Source organism: Sphaeramia orbicularis, chromosome 21, assembly GCF_902148855.1.
Source record: "Sphaeramia orbicularis chromosome 21, fSphaOr1.1, whole genome shotgun sequence".
NCBI lineage: Eukaryota > Metazoa > Chordata > Actinopteri > Kurtiformes > Apogonidae > Sphaeramia > Sphaeramia orbicularis.
Window position 1 is genome coordinate 18,874,609 of NC_043977.1, and position 21,329 is coordinate 18,895,937.

Here is a 21,329-nt window from a genome sequence, read left to right on the forward strand (position 1 = left end):
TAATTTATTTAATTTAATTTATTTAATTTCTTTTTTTCTTTTGTTAACTTATCAACCTTTTACCTTTTTATTTAATTACTGATATTTTGTTGGTTGATTTTTGTTTCAATTTCACTGTTTACATGTTCAAAATAAAGATTTCAATCCAATTAAAAAGTCTCATTGCGTGCACATGTTTTTTTTTATGTTTCAGTCACTTTGGGGTTAGTGGGGGTCGCTGGTCTCTGGCACTGTTATTTTGGGGGTCGCAAGTTTAAAAGTTTGGGAACCCCTGTTGTAGATGATGACGGTGTTTCCACATTCATTATGGAGCATCTGAACGTCCAAATGGTCATATCTGATAACCATGAAAACATGACAAACTGTATTTTACACTAATTATTTACATGTATTGATAGGTTTAGTGGATCAGAAGTTATCAAACATTTTAGATCGGTACATGATATTGTGGGTGTTTATTAGGGCTGTGTATCGGCAAGAATCTGGCGATACAATACAAATCACAATACTAGGATCATGATACAATATATCACGATATATCATGATCCTGTTAAAAAGGCAATTTTTTTTATTGGTTTTGTTTGTTTGTTTTTAAATGAGTATTTCCTTGAAGAATTAAATTACACCAGAAATATGTACAAATGCTAAACACATTTTTATTTGATCAGAACAGGATCTAATGCTATATCACAAAATGTTCCTGTGTTAAAACTGAAATTATGTTTTACAGACGTTACAGTTTAAGATCCTGCTCAAATGTTCATATTTTATGAATTCATAATTAACATCATAACATTATTTTTGTGCAATCCCAACAAAGGAACTAACAGCATTTAATAAAAGAGTAAATAAATAAAGAAAAACAAAAAAAAAGCAAAAATGAACCTCCACAATATCTGCATTTGAATACCTAAAAATATCGATACAGTACTTTTTAATATCGATACAGTATTGCTAAATGAAATATCGCGATATATTGCAGAACCAATATTTTCTTACACCCCTAGTGTTTATGGGTTCGCTGCGTGAGGCCATGACATGTGCTGTTTAACTCTGTCTGGCTTTTCCAATCAGTTCACACACCTGATGATCGTCTGATGAACCAGCACCCTGATTGTTCAGCCTGCCATAAAAAGCCAGTCAGATCCAAGCCTCCTCAGACCCAGACACAGCAAACCACCACTCCAGACCCAGCTGAGCTTTAAGCTTGAAGCTTTTTGTTTTTGGTTAACATTTAAGTTAATTTCTTTTAGTTTAGCCTGGGGGTGGCCCGTGGTCAAAGTTTTCGCTTTAGATTTAGTTGAGTTCTTTTTTGTTAGGGAGGGGGAGCAGCTTCTACATCCCTATAGGGGGTGGCCTGCCTTCCCCCTCCATTTTATTTATTTTTGCCGGCACCTCCACGCTCTTTTGGTTCATTGAGTTCCCTTTGGTATGTATTGTTTCCTGAGTTTATTACTTTCTTGAATAACCTTGTTGTTGATTCATTGAATTTCTTTTGTTTAACTTGGATTAATAAAATCCTTAAAATCATTATATTTTTTTTGGTGTCCTTTCCTTATGTTGGGGTCTCCTTTCCCCTTTGAGCCGCTTTCCTTTCTTGTTTTTTGGAGACCGTAACAGGTTAAAAAATAAAGATTTCATCCAAACTTCCTTTACCTCAACACAGCTACATGTTCATGTTCAAGAATACTGCTGCTCTGTCGTCTATCCTGCATGCTACGTGTCAACATCCCTCTTTTGGCCTGATCACTAAATCACCAACCAACAGAATAATCTGCATGACGCCGAAAAAAGGGGATGAGGATGAAGCTGGCAGAGCGGATGAATGGGAAAGAGGGAGGGACATGTGGTGGCCGTTTTAGGGCAGGACTAACTACAAAGGAGAATCAGCAGCAGCGACTGAACAGGCTTGTTATCAGTATGGCCAAGATAGCCTTAGAATTTCTCCCAACGGCAAAGCTACCGTATTGTGAGAATGAGACATTTGGAGTAATAAGATGGCTATATCTTTAACACGGCTGAGACAAATCAATACATCAAGTGAGGAAGCAGGATGTCACTAGAGAAAAAGGGGTTATTATGTACTTGCAGGCTCTATATAATAGCAGAGTAACACCTGGAGGATAAGGGTTTCACATACACTTTGGCTTCAGCCTTCAGACAGCTACATGAGTGAGGCCAATGTAATACACATGTGATACGGGAAATCAGAAGTCATTTCACCGATGACAGTGGCTGATGTTGGTCTGCAGTGTTTTACAGTTGTGCTCATAAGCTGGGGCTACCAATTATGGGCCCAATGAAAGCATTATCTTTGTGGACCCTACAGAAACGGACTATCTTCTCAATCTGTCGGATTTGAAGGGTTATGTGCGTGGGGTTGCGGTCCATATGCAACGTCACATATAATACCTTGAAAATGAAACTTAACATGCTTTCAGCGGCTCTTACACAAAAATTTTTCACAACTTCTATACCCACTGGGCCCCCTCCACTGCTCTATGGGCCCCCCACAAATACTGGGCCCCATGAATTTGTCATGTTTAGCCCCCCTTATCGGTGCCCCACCTCATAAGTTTACATACCCTGACAGAATGCGCATGGGATGGTCTTGGATGTTCCAACATGACAATGACCCAAAACACAAGGTCAAGTCGACTTGTCATTAGCTACAGCAGAAAAATGTGACAGTGAAGGAGTGTCCATCTCAGTCTCGTGACCTCAAGATCATTGGGGAGGTCTCAAACAGGCAGTTCATGCAAGAAAACCCACAATCTTAACCTCCTAAGACCTAGCTATGGGTTTTCTGTCCACATTTGTGGACAAGAGTTTCACAACTTTAAACAAAAAAAAAGAAAAGAAAACTGTCCACCACAAAGGACATTCCATAAATTTTTTAAAAACTACATCTGAAAGAACTGCTGCATCATGATGTTTCCAATATAGGCACTTATTTAACAAAAAACAAAAAAGCTTGTACTTTGCTGACATTTCCTGGGTCTCAGGAGGTTAAAGGAACTGAAGGTGTTTTGCCAAGAAGAATGGGTAGCTTTACCATCTGAGAAAATAAAGTGCCTCATCCACAACTACCACAAAAGACTTCAAGCTGTCATTGATGTTAAAGGGGCCAATACAGAGGATTAAGAACTAGGTAGGGATGTTAACTTACATAGCACATTTTCTACACTTTCATGGGGCCCAAAGCGCTTTACAAAGCCTCACATTCACCCATCCTAAAAAAAAGTAGGGATGAGTGTCTTGTCCAAGCACACTTCAACATGTGCACAGTCGGAGTCAGGATCCAAACCGCCAACCCTTCGATCACTGGACGACCTACTCTACGAACTGAGCCGTAGTCGCTGTCAACTAATCAGCTATCAATTCATTGTTGATAAGAATTTGCTCAATTAAATTATTAGTTGTCGGTTGATTGCCCTTTTCCATGGCAGGATTTGTGGTGTCGACAGTACAGGGTGGGGAAGCAAAATTTACAATGAACATTTAGTTGTTTTTTCTCAGCAGGCACTTTGTCAATTGTTTTGAAACCAAACATATATTGATGTCATAATCATACCTAACACTATTATCCATACCTTTTCAGAAACTTTTGCCCATATGAGTGATCAGGAAAGCAAACGTCAAAGAGTGTGTGATTTGCTGAATGCACTCGTCACACCAAAGGAGATTTCAAAAATAGTTGGAGTGTCCATAAAGACTGTTTATAATGGAAAGAAGAGAATGACTATGAGCAAAACTATTACGATAAAGTCTGGAAGTGGAGGAAGCAACAAAAAATGTACCAAAGCTTTTATTAAAGCTCTCAAATCCAAAATCCTAAAGGATCCAACCAAATCCATGAGAAAAATGGCAATTGAACTTGAGGTAGACAACAAGAGCGTTAGAAATGCAGTAAAATATGATTTGAAGATTTAAATTCTCATGACTTTCAATAAACTAATTGGTCATACACTGTCTTTCAATCCCTGCCTCAAAATATTGTAAATTTTGCTTCCCCACCCTGTAGGGGGCACCACTGCCCAAACTAGGCTTCATCGCTGAGGCTGAATAACGAGGGAGTCACCCTGGCCACTTGTCCACACTTGTCCGAAGGCTGCCGCTTTTTCCGCGCTGCGACGCCATGGCTGGGATAGCCGGTCATCGAACCAGATCATGGTGTTGATGAGTTAGAATTGCTTTAGGGACACGGTGGAGTGAAAACAGACAAACCCGTCTGTTTGTGGGAGTGGTGCACCCCGCCTAAATACATACACAAATGCAGGGTCGGTATCACACCGGTATTGGACAAGTATCAGACCAGTATCAGACCAGTATCGGACTGGTCCTGGATGGAGTGCTTTCCCTGGAGGTTGGTCTAGCCCATGGCCATCTGCACTATCTGGTCAGTGAGACAGAAGTTGAAAACATCATCCAGGCTCCTGATCCAGACCACAGGTATATCAGAAATCCCCATTTCTTTTAAACTGCCCCTCTTCAGATCCATTTATTTTATTGAATTTCTCTGCAGAATGTATTTAGTTCTCCTGCATAAATGTCATTGCCTGTACTGTATCCCTAATGGTACAATAAATCAGTCATTAAAGAATGCGACATGCTTTTTTCATGACGTATATAAACAATATTTAGCTTTTATTCTTATAGACCCTATCAAAAGAGAAATTCAGGTTCTCAGGAAAATTGCTGCTTATCAATTAATCGTTAATCGATCGATAACCTCAACCAACTAATGATTAATGGATTCATTGATAATTTGCATCCCTAGAACTAGGGTATGGACACTTTCATTTGGATAGTTTCTGTTGTCAGTATGATTTAAAAAGAGCAAACACATTTGTTTGATAATAAATGGCTTCACCCAACCACTAGCCACCAGTGAAAGAAACATTTTTGCATTATCCTTCATATTCTCTGAGAAATGGCCAAAGAATCACAAATTCTGCTAGGGTATGTAAACTTATGAGCACAACTGTAATAAAGACTAGATTTATCTCAGACGGTGTAATTAGTGTGATTTTTTTTTTTTTAATAGAATGAATTCTTTGTACTAAAAGAGGACGCCAAACACAGAATTAACAAAAAAACATAAGTATCTACAACAGCTATCAGCAAAATGGCTATTTCAAACATCAGTATTCAATGCATATCCAACAGAATATGATGCTGTACAGTTCAATCTGGTGCAGATGTATTCATTTATTTTGCTCTCCTAAAGCAGAAAGCAAATCACATACTATATTTGCTTCATGAGCACCAAAAAAAAAAAACTAAGCATCTCATTTATGCTGTTTCTTATTGACCTCTCAGAACAGTTGGCCTGTGTGTGGTCAACAGGGTGCACAAGGGCACCACCTTCACTTGAAATGACTTGGTATTTTAACATAATATTAAATATATTAACATTAGCAAAGATCTGTGAAATTAAAAAAAAATAAAAGTATGTTTACATTACCCTCTGACTTGTTGTCAACACTGAATTTGTTTTTAACTGCAGTTCATTAAATTCTGTGTGAATATGTTCATTTTCTGGTAAAATGAGTGGGTGTGTGGTTCCTAAAACTTCTAGTTATTGGAGGCTTTAAGAATCGCTTCAGGATATACTAAGTTGCACCCTGTAGCCAATCAGATCTGTTTTTATTTTCCTGCCCTTACGTGGTTGGATGATTTTCCGAGAATAAAACGAAGACTGTTTCAAGTTTCCTGAATGAATGCGAAGCACATGATTAACCCGCTTAAAATATCACAGTTTTGCCATGTTCAACCCGTTACATCTCTGTTTAGTCGCTTCCACCGCCTCTGCACACAAATTCATAACTGCTGAACGTTCTATCAGTAAAATGAGATTTTACTCATATAAAGACATTATAAACAATGTATCACATATTCATCCTGAGCCCATAAAGACCCAAATAAACCCTGGCAACCAAAAACATATACTGATCTAAAACGTCTAATACCTGTTGATCCATTAATCCTATCCATACATGTGAATAATTGGTGAAAAATACAGTTTGTCATCTTTTCATGGTTTTTAATATGTTTAGTTATCCTTCTGTATAAAGACCGTCATTGTTCCTGTTGTGCACTGACCAAATGCATCGTAATTTCATTTTGATGCAAATCTTAATGACAAATAAAGTATGTCTACGTCTATCAGATATGACCCATTTGGATGTTCAGAGGCTCCGTGGTTACCGTGGAAACACTGTCATCTTCAACAACACTGATTCACCAGTAAAACCCATTGAGTTTGATCAATGACAGTGGATGGACACACTCTTACTTTAATATGTGTGTGTTTTTATATTTTGGATTTTATGTGTTGTTTTCTTACTTGCTGTTTTTAATCACCTTTTATATGTTTCTTTTATAATGTTTTAAATGTGTTTCTTTATCCCTTGTCGTTGTGTGTGAAGCACCTTGAATTGCCTTGTTGCTGAAATGGGCTATACAAATAAACTTGCCTTGCCTTGCCTTATGCTCAGTTAAGGATATATTTGCTGAAAGAGTCATTTTTCTTCAGGTTTCTTTGTTTTTGATATAATAACCTTTGAATTTACTCATGAACATCTAAATTAAATATATGGAAATACTACATTTATAGCGAAATATGCTAAATATAGAGTGTAATATTATAATAAATGGTGAATTTACTCATGAACATCTAAATTAAATATATGGAAATACAACACTTACAGCGAAAAATGCTAAATATAGAGTGTAATATTATAATAAATGGTGATAAATCACTTAGGAAAGGTTAAATAGAGAGAAAAATTCATTTGGGAACAGCTAGAAATGTAGCACTGGGCCTTTAGGGGTTAAATCAAAGTACACATGTTTTAATCATCATCAGATCAACAGCGTTTATGCTGCTGCACTGAGGTAAATCTGTGAATATCACCAACTCTACCAAAGAGGGAAGATCCCTGTGAAGCTCCAGCCTCCGCTCAATCCACTCTCATACTAATTAAGTTAATTTGATCCTCTGCATATTTGCATACATACATGCATGCAGCACCAACACTCATTGCTGAATCTGGGCATCTAAAGCTACATGGGGAGTGTTTTAAATGAACTCATTTTGGGAAGTGGGGTGGAATCAATCCACCTCTGAGCCACCTTCAGGGTAAACACACATTATATTGGGAGTCTAATCAATAGTGCAAGCTCAGAGAAATCCATTTAGAAAATCAAATATGGGTAAATACTTCTGTCATGTAGCTCCCAGCCCTGAGTCCACCCTGATTTTGATGCTTTGAATTGAAAATAAGGATGCTTATAATCGTTAGCTTTTTCAATTTTTTGTCCTAATTAGAATGCTAAAAAAAAAAAGATAATTCATTATAATCCTCGATATTGTTAAATATGTTAGTTCGAAAGTAGAGTCCTTACATTGAATCTTCATCATCTCGACGGCCAAAGTAGGGGTGACTGGAAACTGAAATGGCTGTAATAGAAAGAAACAGTATTTTGTTAGGAAAAGAAAAACAACAGGAAAACAGGCTATTTTTCAGCACGGAAACCAAATGAGCAATGATGCTCTTTTAGCCTGGGACACAGTCAATTGAAAAATATAGCACAAGATGATTTCATTTGCCAGTGCACACAAAGGAAATTGAATTTTCTTTTATCATTTTGCCTCCACATACAGAGTCCTCGAGATGCTGAGACAAGAACTGCTCCTCCCCTGCATGTTTCTGCACAGAGTGTGGGATCACCCAAAGCTCAGCAGCTCTAAAACAGCCTGCACTCTTAACGCCTTTCTGGTAGAGCTGATGGGTCATACCAATCTAAATTTGTACTCATTAACACAACGTTACTAAGCTCTGATGTCTGACAGCTCAAGATGTGGCTGTTGTATCTTTTGTAATGAGAATATTCTTGCAGAAAAATGGTTTATAAATAGGTTTTTTTTTTAGAACTTTAAGCTCTTACTGTCTTAACCCGAAGCTGTTGGATTGATTTTGATTGACTTATTTCAGTCTATGAATAAAAAATGATCTCAAGGGCTAAACGAAGCAGAGCAAAAGTATTGACCGAAAAGGTGTAGTCTGAGAGGCCGTTTACACGTAGCCAGGGATTGTTGAAAACGGAGACTTTTCTCTGCGTTTGTGCCTATTGTTTGCATGACAACGATGGGCACGCGCACCGAAAATGAAGATTTCTAAAACTGTGGAGATTTCGGCAAATGTTCATTTTCGCGTTTGCATGTCAATAGGGGGAAACGTGAAAACGGAGATTCTCGGCCGGATGAAGGAAATACTCCACCGAGTTCCCATGTGATGATCCAACTTAGAGGAAGATGATGATGCTGATAAGTGAAGTTACAAGGATTAAATAACAAAATAAGGAAGTTTGGTAGTGAATGTTAGCATCTTAGCTAATTACGCCCCTTCATCTACTTAACAGGATCTCGTGTGTATTTACTTGATATAAAATAAGGCTTTTATGAGGTGTTTCCACATTGTCATACTTCATATTTTGTTACCTCCGCCAAGGAACGGCAGAGGTTATGTTTTCATCAAGGTCTGTGTGACTGTTAGCAAGATAACTCAAAAAGTTATGGATGGATTTTGATGAAATTTTCAGGAAATGTTGATACTGGCACAAGGAACAAAAGATTACATTTTGGTGGTGATGGGAGGGGACTGATCTGCCTTGGCGGAGGTTTGCGCTCTCCGAATGCTTTTCTAGTTTATTTCATTTGTTTATCCTTTCTCTGTTCTGTCCAGTTCAGTAGACGGTAAATGTAGTCATCATTTACACTCATGCACAGTGGTGTTCATGAACTAAAGACAAAACATGACTGAAAAACAGAATCCAAAGCTTATTACGCCTACCTTTATCGCAGTGGTTTTCAACCTTTTTTGGCCAGTGACCCCATTTTAACATCACAAATTTCTGGTGACCCCAGACATTCAAAATGGAGACATTTTTTTGCTAAAATAAAATGTTTTTTGATCATGTAATAGTTTGCTATACTATGTTGCAAATAAACGTTAATTTTAGATGACATTTAGTCTATATAATGTATATTATTATGGACGGAGGCAGAAAAGCCAGTTGTAGATTACTGCACAAAGTGAGAATTTTATTTTCCTTGGTCAGGATATGTACAGTCAGTCCAGCTTGGATTTACAAGGCTGACAATTAATACTGAACAAACAAGAACTCAAACTATGAATTATGAAAGGGCTGCAGCATCTTAACCCCATAACGCCAAACACATCATATTTGATACATGAGTTTTGAAGCCCTCTACATGATCAGTGCGATATTTTTTTTCTTGAAAAACCTGATGTATCCAATTAGATACATGTAATATACAGATAATCCACCAGGGGGGAGGAATTCGTTCACCAGAGGCCTTTCCTGTGACACTACAAGATTGTCATTAATGAGGAAGGAGGCAGAACTTTAACAATTTTGAAAAGGAATGATCAATTTGTTCGACATGTTTGTATTATACTATGTTTTTGTTTGTTCAAAAATAACAATATTTGAGCATTGAGACCCAATGTATCAAATATGATACAAAATTGAATCTCATACATAGAAACTGATATTTGGAAACTTTTTTTGGTTGTTCAGAAGGACCAATAAAGGCTCTAGTTTCAAAGAACTGGAATTTTCTGTCAGTGATTTAATGGTTCAGGCTTTACAGGGTTAAACCGACCACAATGAACATTTGAAAGATTTCAGTTTCAGAGTTTGTCATCTCTTTTATGTATTGTGATTGATCAACTCATCATATATTTTTTATTAGTAAGGTTTGGTTTTTATTTTTATCACTAACTAGAAATTTCTATCGACCCCATTTGAATTCCAGGCGACCCCACGAGGAGTCCAGACCCCAAGGTTGAAAAACTCTGCTTTATCCCATACTGTATTTTCCCTCAATTACAAATTTAATTTATTATCTATTTCTGTTTCTTTACTTTGTTCTCAGTTCACAACTTTTGAAGGTGACTAATTAAACACTAGAGTAACTGTATATCCTCCCCCGTGGGATGGGACAGACAGGTTTTCAATTAAAAAAAAAAAACAGTGTTGCAGGTGGGAGCCATCTCTGCTGAAATGGACAGTAGTGATGACACGGTTGTAGCAGTGGGAGGTGAAGGCATAAAAAAACAGTGTGGGAAGAGTGGGAATGAAAGCCCAACAGTCCAACGGGGACTTGTAAATAGTCCTAACCCTGAGTGGATACTATACATCACAAAGCGAGGGTTAGGGGACAACATTTGAGAGATAAACCATCACCACAAAAACGTAATCTCTCCGGACCTCAACCCCTGACACCTCCAGTCACCACCGTGAATTTGGAGCTAACATTTAAATGACTGCCCTCTACCCTCTAGCACTTTTATCATCTAAGGGGAGAAATTTGTGTGAATCTGTGCGTGCCTGTACTTGTCTGCATAAGCTGTATGTTTTAGCGAGCATTTCCTTATGCGAGCTTGTGTGTATGTGCGTGTGTGTGTTTGTGTAGATCCGCCCGAAGGCAGATGGTCAGGGTGATACACAGAGCCGAAAGAGTACTGAAAACGTGGGCCAGCCTCGTTCTCTTTAGCACATCTCCCCTGAGAGTAACACTCATCAGTATTCCTCATGCATAGTGATGTGACTCTAAAGGACACACAGCACCCCCTGGCTTTAATCCAGTGAAATGAACCATGAGTAAACACCCTATTTACAGCTTTCTTTAGATTTAGTTTACAGAGACGTTCCACCTGATATTCTCACGCAATCCCCATCGTACCCTCCTTCAAAATCTTTTATTTTACAGCAGATCTTTTATCTAATAATCACACACTGCTATTTGTCTGCATGAATCAAAGACAAACTCATAGAGAATATTTCTTTAGAACAGGGGTGTCACACTCATTTTAGGTCAGGGGCCACATTCAGCCCAATAACATCTGACGTGGACCAAACCAGTTAAATAATAATAGTCAAACTAAAAAAATAACAGTATGAAAATGTTTACATTAGGGATGCACTGATACCACTTTTTTCCAAACTGAGTACAAGTACAAGTATTTACATTTGAGTACTTGCCGATACCAAGTACCCATATGAGTACCCCCCCCATCGTACCCCCCTCAAAATCTTTTATTTTACAGCAGATCTTTAATCTAATAACCACACACTGCTATTTGTCTGCATGAATCAAAGACAAACTCATAGAGAATATTTCTTTAGAACAGGGGTGTCACACTCATTTTAGGTCAGGGGCCACATTCAGCCCAATAACATCTGACGTGGACCAAACCAGTCAAATAATAGTAGTGAAAAGAGAAAAAATTACAGTAAAATTTTTACATTAGGGATGCACCAATACTACATTTTTCCAAACAGAGTACGAGTATAAGTATTTACATTTGAGTACTTGCCGATACCAAGTACCCATATGAGTACCCCCCCCCCCCCCATCGTACCCCCCTCAAAATCTTTTATTTTACAGCAGATCTTTTATCTAATAATCACACACTGCTTTTTGTCTGCATGAATCAAAGACAAACTCATAGAGAGTATTTCTTTAGAACAGGGGTGTCACACTCATTTTAGGTCAGGGGCCACATTCAGCCCAATAACATCTGACATGGACCAAACCAGTTAAATAATAGTAGTGAAAAGAGAAAAAATTACAGTAAAATTTTTAGATTAGGGATGCACCGATACCACTTTTTTCCAAACTGAGTACAAGTACAAGTATTTACATCTGAGTACTTGCCAATGCCAAGTACCCATATGAGTACCCCCCTCAAAATCTTTTATTTTACGGCAGATCTTTAATCTAATAACCACACACTGCTATTTGTGTGCATGAATCAAAGACAAACTCATAGAGAATATTTCTTTAGAACAGGGGTGTCACACTCATTTTAGGTCAGGGGCCACATTCAGCCCAGTATCATCTGAAGTGGACCAAACCAGTCAAATAATAGCAGTGAAAGGAGAAAAAAATTACAGTATAAAAATGTTTACATTAGGGATACACTGATACCACTTTTTCCAAACTGAGTACAAGTACTTACATTTGCAATTTTAACAATATTATATCTTAGTTTATCATTTAAACATGTACATTACAACTTAGAGAGATGTATGTGCAAACACACAACATATTTAATAACAGACAGAATATTGGTAAAATTACACTTATTTGTCTTGAGACATTTCAGGTTTTTCATATTTGTTTATAAATGTAAACCTTTTCATGTAATTTCGCTTTTTTTTTTTTTTTTAACACTAAAACAATGAGAAAAATGTGGATGTGAATTGAATGTGATGGTATTTTACTGGTCTGATCCACTTTAGATCATATTATTCTGAATGTGGAAAATGATTTTAACACCACTGATTGTTAATATCTTCAGTATGATTTCTGCATTTCACAAATTTATCCTTTGGGCCAAATTGTACAATGGCCCAGAGGTGCAACAGTCCAAAAAATGATCCACTAACAGAAAAAAAAAAAAAGGGAACAGCCCAAAAAAGCAGCTACCAGCTGACGCAGAACTGGTGTGGACCAGGGAAATCTGACTGTTTAATTAAAACAAAGCACTGGTAGTTTACAAAGTTGCAGTCAATTTTTTTGCGTTAGCATTAGCTTAGCAACGAACCATCACACAGTGCACATAAGGGCCATTTACCAATGAAAACTACCCCAACTATACCCTAACCCTAACCATTTAACAACCAGTCCTAACCTTAAGCAGACATGGGAACCTTAATTAATCATTTAACCGCTTTGCAAACTATAATAATGTAAATATTTTAAAAATCACTTTATTTTTAGCACATCGACCACCACTTCCCATGGGTTACTTCTTTAGCATTAGCCACATTAGCTGAAGGCCTTAAAAATTTTCAGCCTATGCTTATATTTTTGTGGTGGCCAAAATTTTAAAGCAAGAGACCTTTCGGGTAAACAGCGCCCCCCTTAATTGAAAAGGTGGATGATGTTTTTTTTTCTTATAGTGGATAATTTTTTGGGCTGTTCTCTTTTTTTCTTGTATGGATAATTTTTTGGGCTTTTCTCTTTCTTTTTCTAGTAGTGGATAATTTTTGTGGGCTAGTGGATTATTTTTTGGGCTGTTCTTTTTTATCTTATAGTGGATAATTTTTTTGGGCTGTTCTCTTTTTTTTCTTATAGTGGATAATTTTTTGGGCTAGTGGATCATTTTTTGGGCTGATCTTTTTTTATCTTATACTGGATAATTTTTTGGGCTGTTCTTTTTTATCTTGTAGTGGATAATTTTTTGGGCTGTTCTCTTTTTTTTCTTATAGTGGATAATTTTTTGGGCTGTTTTCTTTTTTTCTTATATGGATAATTTTTTGGGCTGTTACACCTCTGGGTCACCACAAAATTGGACCCTTTGGTGAGCCAGTTTTGGCCCACAAGCCTTATGTTTAACACCTTTAGGAGACTTCAAATTCTGTCATGACCACTACAATAACATAATTACATCAAAAAAAACCTTTGGTGTCTTTATACTCCTTCAGAGAAAATGGAAATGTCTTTTCCTTGTCACCCAAGCTTTACATTTTGTTTATAGTTTTTTTTTTTTTTTTTTTTCCATTGGCGGCTACAGCTTACCATATTCTCTTGGATCCTTGTCAGCTGGAAGATTGGCACGTAGGATGATATTGTTGAGGCTGTTTAAGTATGCTGGCATGGTATGGTGGCCCTCAGGGTTGAACCAGACCTACGCCCATGCAACCATACAAACAAACACATATATATTAAAACATCACACACAGTGGCACATGTCAGGGATTGCAAGTTGTCATCTCTGTGACGTATTACAAAAGTTTTGAAGCCAGAGTGCCAAAGACGCAGTCATCTAAGGATATTTCAACTCTAAAACAGGGGCACGATTGCTGCAGTGAAGCATACTTATGATGACACTCATGGTAGAACAATACAGCTCCATCTTCAAGGTCTAACATGCACTGAAAGAATGTTAACTAGGATGTCAGGTTTTACATTTCCATCACATAACAGTGCAGAGAAGTGATAACGAGACAGACAGCAGAGAGGCAGAAAGCAGAAGTTACCTTCGATAGTGTTCGGTTTTTGGGCACAGCTTTGAGATCTATTTGTAAGTCCAAGGGGAGTGGCTTGCCAAAAGCAAAGCCACCGTACCTGAAAAAATAGGATTATTGAGTATCGATCAAAACAAAATGCTTCAGAGGAAAACTTAGTGACATAATGTGTTTGCTATTTTTTTTGTGTTAGAGGAATTGTTTCGATAGATGGAAGGAATTTCAATTAGACTATGAACCAGAAAGGTGATGAAAGTGATTAAATTGAGGATTATCTTTTGACAAACACAAGGAAATAAAAGTGTGTCTAAATGCACAGAATCATAGCTTCTTACTGGTTCTTAAGTAGGAAAACTTAAAAATAAAAAGGCTGTATTAAAATTATTTTAGAACTACTACACATGATGCAACATTATGAAAAGTAAAATACAAAATGTGATATTAACCCTTTCATGCACGAATTATGAGAACCTTAATCAAAAATTTTTCCTGAGTGTTTTTATTCCTCTTTAGGCATGAAAAAACACAATGGGATTGAAAATTTTCCTCTGAAAAATAAATACAAATAAAAATACATAAAAAAAATAATGATAAAAAAAATTTCTTATGAACCTATTTTTCATGAAGTTGCAAGAATGTCTACTCAGCTGGACACCACACGTTTAATTTCTGACGCACAGAAACATGTATTTACTGATAAATTGTGTGAAAACTGTGGGGAGGGCTTGTGATTCTGGGGATTTATGCTCAGGGGAGATCTACATAATGTTACCAATTCATGTCAGAAAAGATATGTAGTGTCTTAAAACTTTAATACAGATATGCGTAAAAAAAAAACAAAAAAAAAAAGAAAAAAACAACAAAAAGAACAACAAAATCCATGAATATACAAGAGAACAGATGTAGAATAGCTGTCCACTGTAGTGACCAGTATACATGAAAGGGTTAATATGCTACATGCAGCTTACTTCTGCATGAAAAACACTTCATTTATTTTACCAGTCTGTAACATGACTCAAAATATAGCAAAAAAGCAGTCAAGTACTTTGCCGCTGATGTAAATACAGGCTTTATTCACCTGTTCCTGATGAAATCGTTGCCTGTGACCACCAGGTAGTTCTCCAGATTGATGCCGCTCAGGTTATAAACAGTCTGAGATGAGGGGATCTTCTTATGGGGCGGCTGATAGTTTCCTGCATCACAAACCTGCAGTAGATGGAAGAAACTTAACTTACAACATGACAAAAGAGATATGCACAGGAAACATATAAACATACATGTACTTTCCTCTGCACACAATTATAAACATATAGTCTCTGCGACACAATCTCACCTGTTTGTCAGGAAGACATTTACAGGTACCCGACATTTTAGAGCTGTTTCCTCTGGATTCCCAGTCCTTCACAGTCCTTGAGCAGACCCTTAAAAAGAAACAATGAAATGAAATGATCGCTCAGTGAAATGATGGTGGTCTGCGGTGCATAATAATTGTAAAAGACTATTACTACACACACTCCAGATCATATCCTCCGACTAAGTTAGCCTGCACGAGTACTAACAACTTGTGTAGTGGCAGAGATAAAAGTGTTGTTTTGTAAAGTCAGGGCCTTGCTTTTTATCTAATGTCATTTCAAAGAGGGTTTCAGAGCTGCTTAATATGTGCAGTAATATGGTATTGTGTGAAATCTGTGCTTGTGTGGGTTGTTGTTCAACTCCTCCATACTTTTCCTTCTGCCAAATGCTTTCAGGGATGCTTTCTGCAGACCAAAACGGTATTTTACTAAACACATGTTTTGCATGCACACATTTATGCACCTGCTAGGCTGCAAATTGAAACAAACTCTGGTTGAATGCATTCAAATTCACTACACTGCAAAAAGCTAAATCTTACCAAGTGCATTTTTCAGATTATTTAGGATTAAATAAGAAAATAAGGAAGTTTGGTAGGCAAATGTTAGCATTTTAGCTAATTAGCACCCACTGCATCTGCTTAGACTGCAAAAATCTAAATCTTACCAAGTGTATTTTTCAGATTATTTAGGATTAAATAAGAAAATAAGGAAGTTTGGTAAGCAAATGTTAGCATTTTAGCTAATTAGCACCCACTGCATCTTCTTACCCTGCAAAAATCAAAATCTTACCAATTGTATTTTTCAGATTATTTAGGATTAAATAAGAAAATAAGGAAGTTTGGTAAACAAATATTAGCATCTTAGCTAATTAGCACCCACTGCATCTGCTTACACTGCAAAAATCAAAATCTTACCAAGTGTATTTTTCTCATTTCTAGTTAAAATATCTCATCACACTTAAAATAAGACACAATCACCTTAAGAGTAACTTTTCAGTGAGATATAAGAACTTCTTTTGAGACAATAGAGCTTGAAAAATCTTATTTCAAGGAATCTTACCAAGATTTTTTTTTTTTTTTTTTTTTTTTTTTTGCTTGAATTAAGCAAAAAAAAAAAAAAAAAAAAAAATCTTCAAATGGAACAAGTGAAAATTATCTTGGTAAGATTCTTTAAATACAATTTTCAAGATCTACTGTCTAAAAATAAGTTCTTATATCTCACTGAAAAGTGACTCTTGAGGTGATTATGCCTTATTTTAAGTGTGATGAGATATTTGGACTAGAAATGAGAAAAATACACTTGGTAAGATTTTGATTTTTGCAGTGTATTCACTAATCTGAGGGTGAAACATTTATAAAAGCTTTGTTAATATTCATTAAAGGGCTCATATTTTGCTGAACCCACTTTTATTAGTCTTTGGTTCATTTATTTGTGTATTTGGACCCTAACAGTTCAAAAAGTTTGAATTTGAACCCTTCAGGTGCTGCAAAGGTATCTTTATATACATTCTGGCAAAAAATCGAGTGGATTTCTACAACCCCTTTCAATTCCTGCTTAATTTGTTACGTTTTATAATTAGTTACGTCATGACATTTGCACGTATGAGGTGAAGACTTCTTTTTTTTTTTTTTATCATAATCTTTTTACTGAAGTTTTCTCAATATAATACAAGTGCAGTGCTGAATGGTCATTAAAGAAATCTTAAGTAAGTATGGGTGTAAATTAAACACAGCTAGCACCATAGAAAAACAAACTACATAAAATAATCCCTCCTCAGTCATTGCCAGTACACTAGAAAAAATAAAGGATCACTATCATGACAGAAACCTGCGCTAGGAGTAAGTACGGAGTAAGCAGCATTGTTAAAGTCAAGCATTTACAGGGTCTGGAATGTTTTTAGGAAGGGACCCCACATTTTCTGGAATTTCCCATTTGATTGCTGAAGTGAGTATCTAATTTTCTGCAGTCTTAAGCAGGACATAATGTCTTCTAACCACTGTGCATGAGTGGGAAGGAAAGCATCCTTCCACCTAAACAGGATTGCTCGTCGAGCCAGAAGGGCAGCAAAGGATAAAGTGTGTTGTTTTCGTGTAGGTAGCTTAACTTCACCTTCCATTACACCAAATAGAGCAGTCAAGGGGTTTGGTTGTAAATCTATGTTTAACAGCTAAGAAAGTGTATGAAAGATTTCAGTCCAATATTTGTTAAGGCTTGAACAGGACTAAGAGGTGAAGACTTCTGATGAACATTTCTCCGAGTACGACATAATTGTTTATCAGCAGCAGCAGTCGGAGTAAAAAACTGAAAATATGTCCAAACTTTGAACCGATTACCTAAAATGTTCGGTTGTTGGTTGTATTAACGAACACAAGTGGTTGAACGGGATAGAAAGCACAGTTGACAACCTGGAGGGAGTGGGGTCATTTGCATTTAAAGGGCCAGCGGTCAAAACAACCTTTCTTGTATCATTACTCAGAAATAGGGTTGAAGATGGACCTGTGGAGTTGAATTAATGAAGAATTCAGACCCAAGCAGAGCATTTACAGTTTATGTAGACCACAGGGAAATGTTTTAAAATGCATAACTCCATTTCAAAACTCCTTTAACTTTGCCTTTCTAATGGTGCGTCTTGAGTTATGCTGCAGGAATGTCAACCCATTCCTCCTGACAGAACTGATTCTTTGCACCAACCTGCCTTTTCAGTTCAGCCTACAGATGTTCTATTGGATTAAGGTCAGGGTTTTGTGACGGCCCCTCCAAAAGGTTCACTTTGTTTGCCTTAAACCATGTTGTTACCATTCTTGAACTCTATTGAGGATTATTGTCTTGTTCGAATAACATTTGCATCCGAGACTTTGGCTTCCCAGGTGATGTGGTCACACGAAGTTTCAAAATGTCTTCATGATACCATCAGATTCTATAATGAATCTTGGGATTCTTTTAAAACAAAATGCATACACGTGCCTCCTTACTGAACAATCTCACTTATTTTTGTAAAGTAATTTGCACAGATGGATGTGTTTTGTTTTGTTTTTTTGGAACATTCAGAAATTTCTCCAAAAGAAAGACAAGATTTTTCTTTTTTTATTAACCCTTTCATGCATGAATTATGAAAACCTTAGTCAAGATTTTTTTCCTGAGTGTTCTTATTCCTCTTTAGGCATGAAAAAAAAAGCAATGTGATTGAATTTTTTTAAATGAACCTTTTTTTTTATGGAGTTACAAAAATGTCCGTTCAGCTGGACGCCATGCTTTTAATTTTTGAAGCAAAAAAACATGTATTTACTGATATACTGTGTGAAAACTATGAAATAAAAACATTTTTAATGCTGCTTTTCTCATATATTAACATACTCTAATACTAGTTATTACTCATTTCATGGAGATAATATGCAAAAAAAACCCAAAAGTTTTTGCTTAAAAAATAAACTTTTAATTACAGTCTAATAACAATCAGCACTTGATTTACACTCAAACATGTTACTGGAGATCAGGTTTATCAATAACAGTAAAGTTACAGTAATGGTATGAATTACAGTGTATGAGATGATGCATAAGTGTCCACTGTGTTGGTTGATATGGAACTAAAACAATAAAATCCATGAAAATACCAGAGAACAGCTGGAGAATAGCTGTCCACTGGAGTGACCACTATGCATGAAAGGGTTAATATTATTATTATTATTATTATTATTATTATTATTATTATTATTATTATTTATTATTAAGCTCTTGGCGGATTTCTTTAAATTCTTCCATGATGACAAGTGAAAGGTCACTGGGTCTGAAGAGAGCTTAATTGATGGTTTTAAAGTCAAGAAATCAATTCCCAGAAAATTCTAGGCTGTTTATAGAGAAAGCGAACAAAAAGTGAGAAAACGATAACCTTCTGAGAATGTGATCAAATACACCGAAGCCAAAATTTGACTTCTCAACTACTATGCAGCAAAATAAAATACTTGATCTGAATGAACTTATACTAAAAGGAAATGTTCAGAATTGTGAATAATGGAGTTGAATCCATTCAGCTGAGGTGTATGTAAACATCCTACATCAACTCTAATTACTCATGTAACAGCAATGATCCATAAAGAGGAGTCAGGAGAACATTCACTATTATTTTCTCTAAAAAGCTAGAAGGATATAGAGGGACATATCTTCGGTATATCTTCAGTATGTTGTAATAATAAAGCATCATGAGCACAACATGCCAGCTCTTTAGCACCATAGAATCTCTCTCTTTCTCTTTTTCTCTCTTTCTCTCTCTTTTTTCTGTATTTTTTTTTTTTTTCTTTTTCTGAGACTGAGAATTTCAAAATGCCCCTAAGGTCTGGTTCATGAGTGCCAACATTGATTTGAGTGCCTGTAAGGGGAAAATCTCCCTTATAAATACAAGGTGTTTATGGAATACAAATGATGCTCTCACATCCAGAGTCCTGCTGCAGGCTTTTAGCCACATATGTTGAGGAAAATACAGAGAAAAGATGTGAGAGAGAGGGGGAAATGGCTAGTAAAACACCAGCTGAAAATCAAGACATGAAAACAAATATGGAGGAAAGAAATAGAAAGTAATGTGCGAAAAACTGGAATATATGAAAGCTGCTGGAGAAAAAATACATATGAGGTGTGGTTACATACTGGTCATTGGACTTTTCAAGGCAGGCGTTATCCATGCCTGGGAATGACAGCATGGCGTCGACCAGATTGCTGGAGTTTGGATTCTGGTTACTGAGAAGACAAGAAAAACATAAGAAATATTATTATTAAATTGAGAACATAATCCAACACAGTCATTGTTTCAAAGCTCTGATAGAAAAATAAACAAAGAAACACTGCAAATCTCTTGAATTTCCCTCGGGATTAATAAAATATCTATCTATCTATCTATCTATCTATCTATCTATCTATCTATCTATCTATCTATTGGGGTGTAAGAAAATATTGGTTCTGAAATATATCGCAATATTTCATTTCACAATACTGTATCGATATTAAAAAGTACTGTATCGATATTTTTAGCTACTTCTTCAAATGTAGATATTGTGGAGGTTCCTTTTTGTTTTCTTTTTTGTTTATATTTTATTTATTATTATTTAACGCTGTTTTGTTAAATAAAGTTAGTTCCTTTGTTGGGATTGCACAAAAATAACGTTATGATGTTAGTTATGAACTAATAAAAACTGAACATTTGAGCAGGATCTTAAACTGTAATGTCTGTAAAACATAATTTAAGTTTTAACACAGGATCATTTTGTGATATAACATTAGATCCTGTTCTGATCAAATAAAAAATGTTTTTAGTATTTGTACATATTTCTGGTGTAATTCAATTCTTCCAGGAAATAATCATTTTTAAAAAAAGAAACAAACAAAAAAAATTGCCTTTTTAACAGTCTCATGATATATCGTGATATATCGTATCGTGATCCTAGTATTGTGATTTGTATTGTATCGCCAGATTCTTGCCAATACACACCCCTATCTATCTATCTATCTATCTATCTATCTATCTATCTATCTATCTATCTATCTATCTATCTATCTATCTATCTATCTATCTATCTATCTATCTATCTATCTATCTATCTATCTAAATATAAAATAGTGTTTACACAAATAACTCTGAATTTCCTAGTGCTACTTCTATGGCAATTCCCAAATAAATTTGTCTCTCCTATTTAACCTTTCTTGAGTGATTTATTGCCATTTATTGTCATATTATTCTCTGTATTTTGAATTTTTTTACTGTAAATCATGCATTTTCCCATGTCTAATTTCACACATTCAACTGAGATGTTCATGGAAACACAGAGTTAATTCAAAGGTTATTATATCGAACACAGAAAACAGCAGAAAAAGTGACTTTCTTGACAAAGATATCATTAACTGAACATGAACCTTAAAATA

At 36.0% G+C, this 21,329-nt stretch overlaps 1 protein-coding gene across 1 annotated transcript in view; it reads right to left on the reverse strand.

The window, feature by feature from the left end:
- abca12 (ATP-binding cassette, sub-family A (ABC1), member 12) overlaps positions 1 to 21,329 on the reverse strand; it is a 191,088-nt gene that overhangs the window by 32,733 nt on the left and 137,026 nt on the right. Inside the window, exons 54-59 of the mRNA XM_030125194.1 lie at positions 20,061 to 20,150; positions 15,404 to 15,491; positions 15,149 to 15,276; positions 14,083 to 14,170; positions 13,622 to 13,730; positions 7,411 to 7,465 (exon numbers count right to left, since the gene is read on the reverse strand). Coding sequence (XP_029981054.1) covers positions 7,411 to 7,465; positions 13,622 to 13,730; positions 14,083 to 14,170; positions 15,149 to 15,276; positions 15,404 to 15,491; positions 20,061 to 20,150 — 558 coding nt within the window. The remainder of the gene's footprint in view (positions 1 to 7,410; positions 7,466 to 13,621; positions 13,731 to 14,082; positions 14,171 to 15,148; positions 15,277 to 15,403; positions 15,492 to 20,060; positions 20,151 to 21,329) is intronic.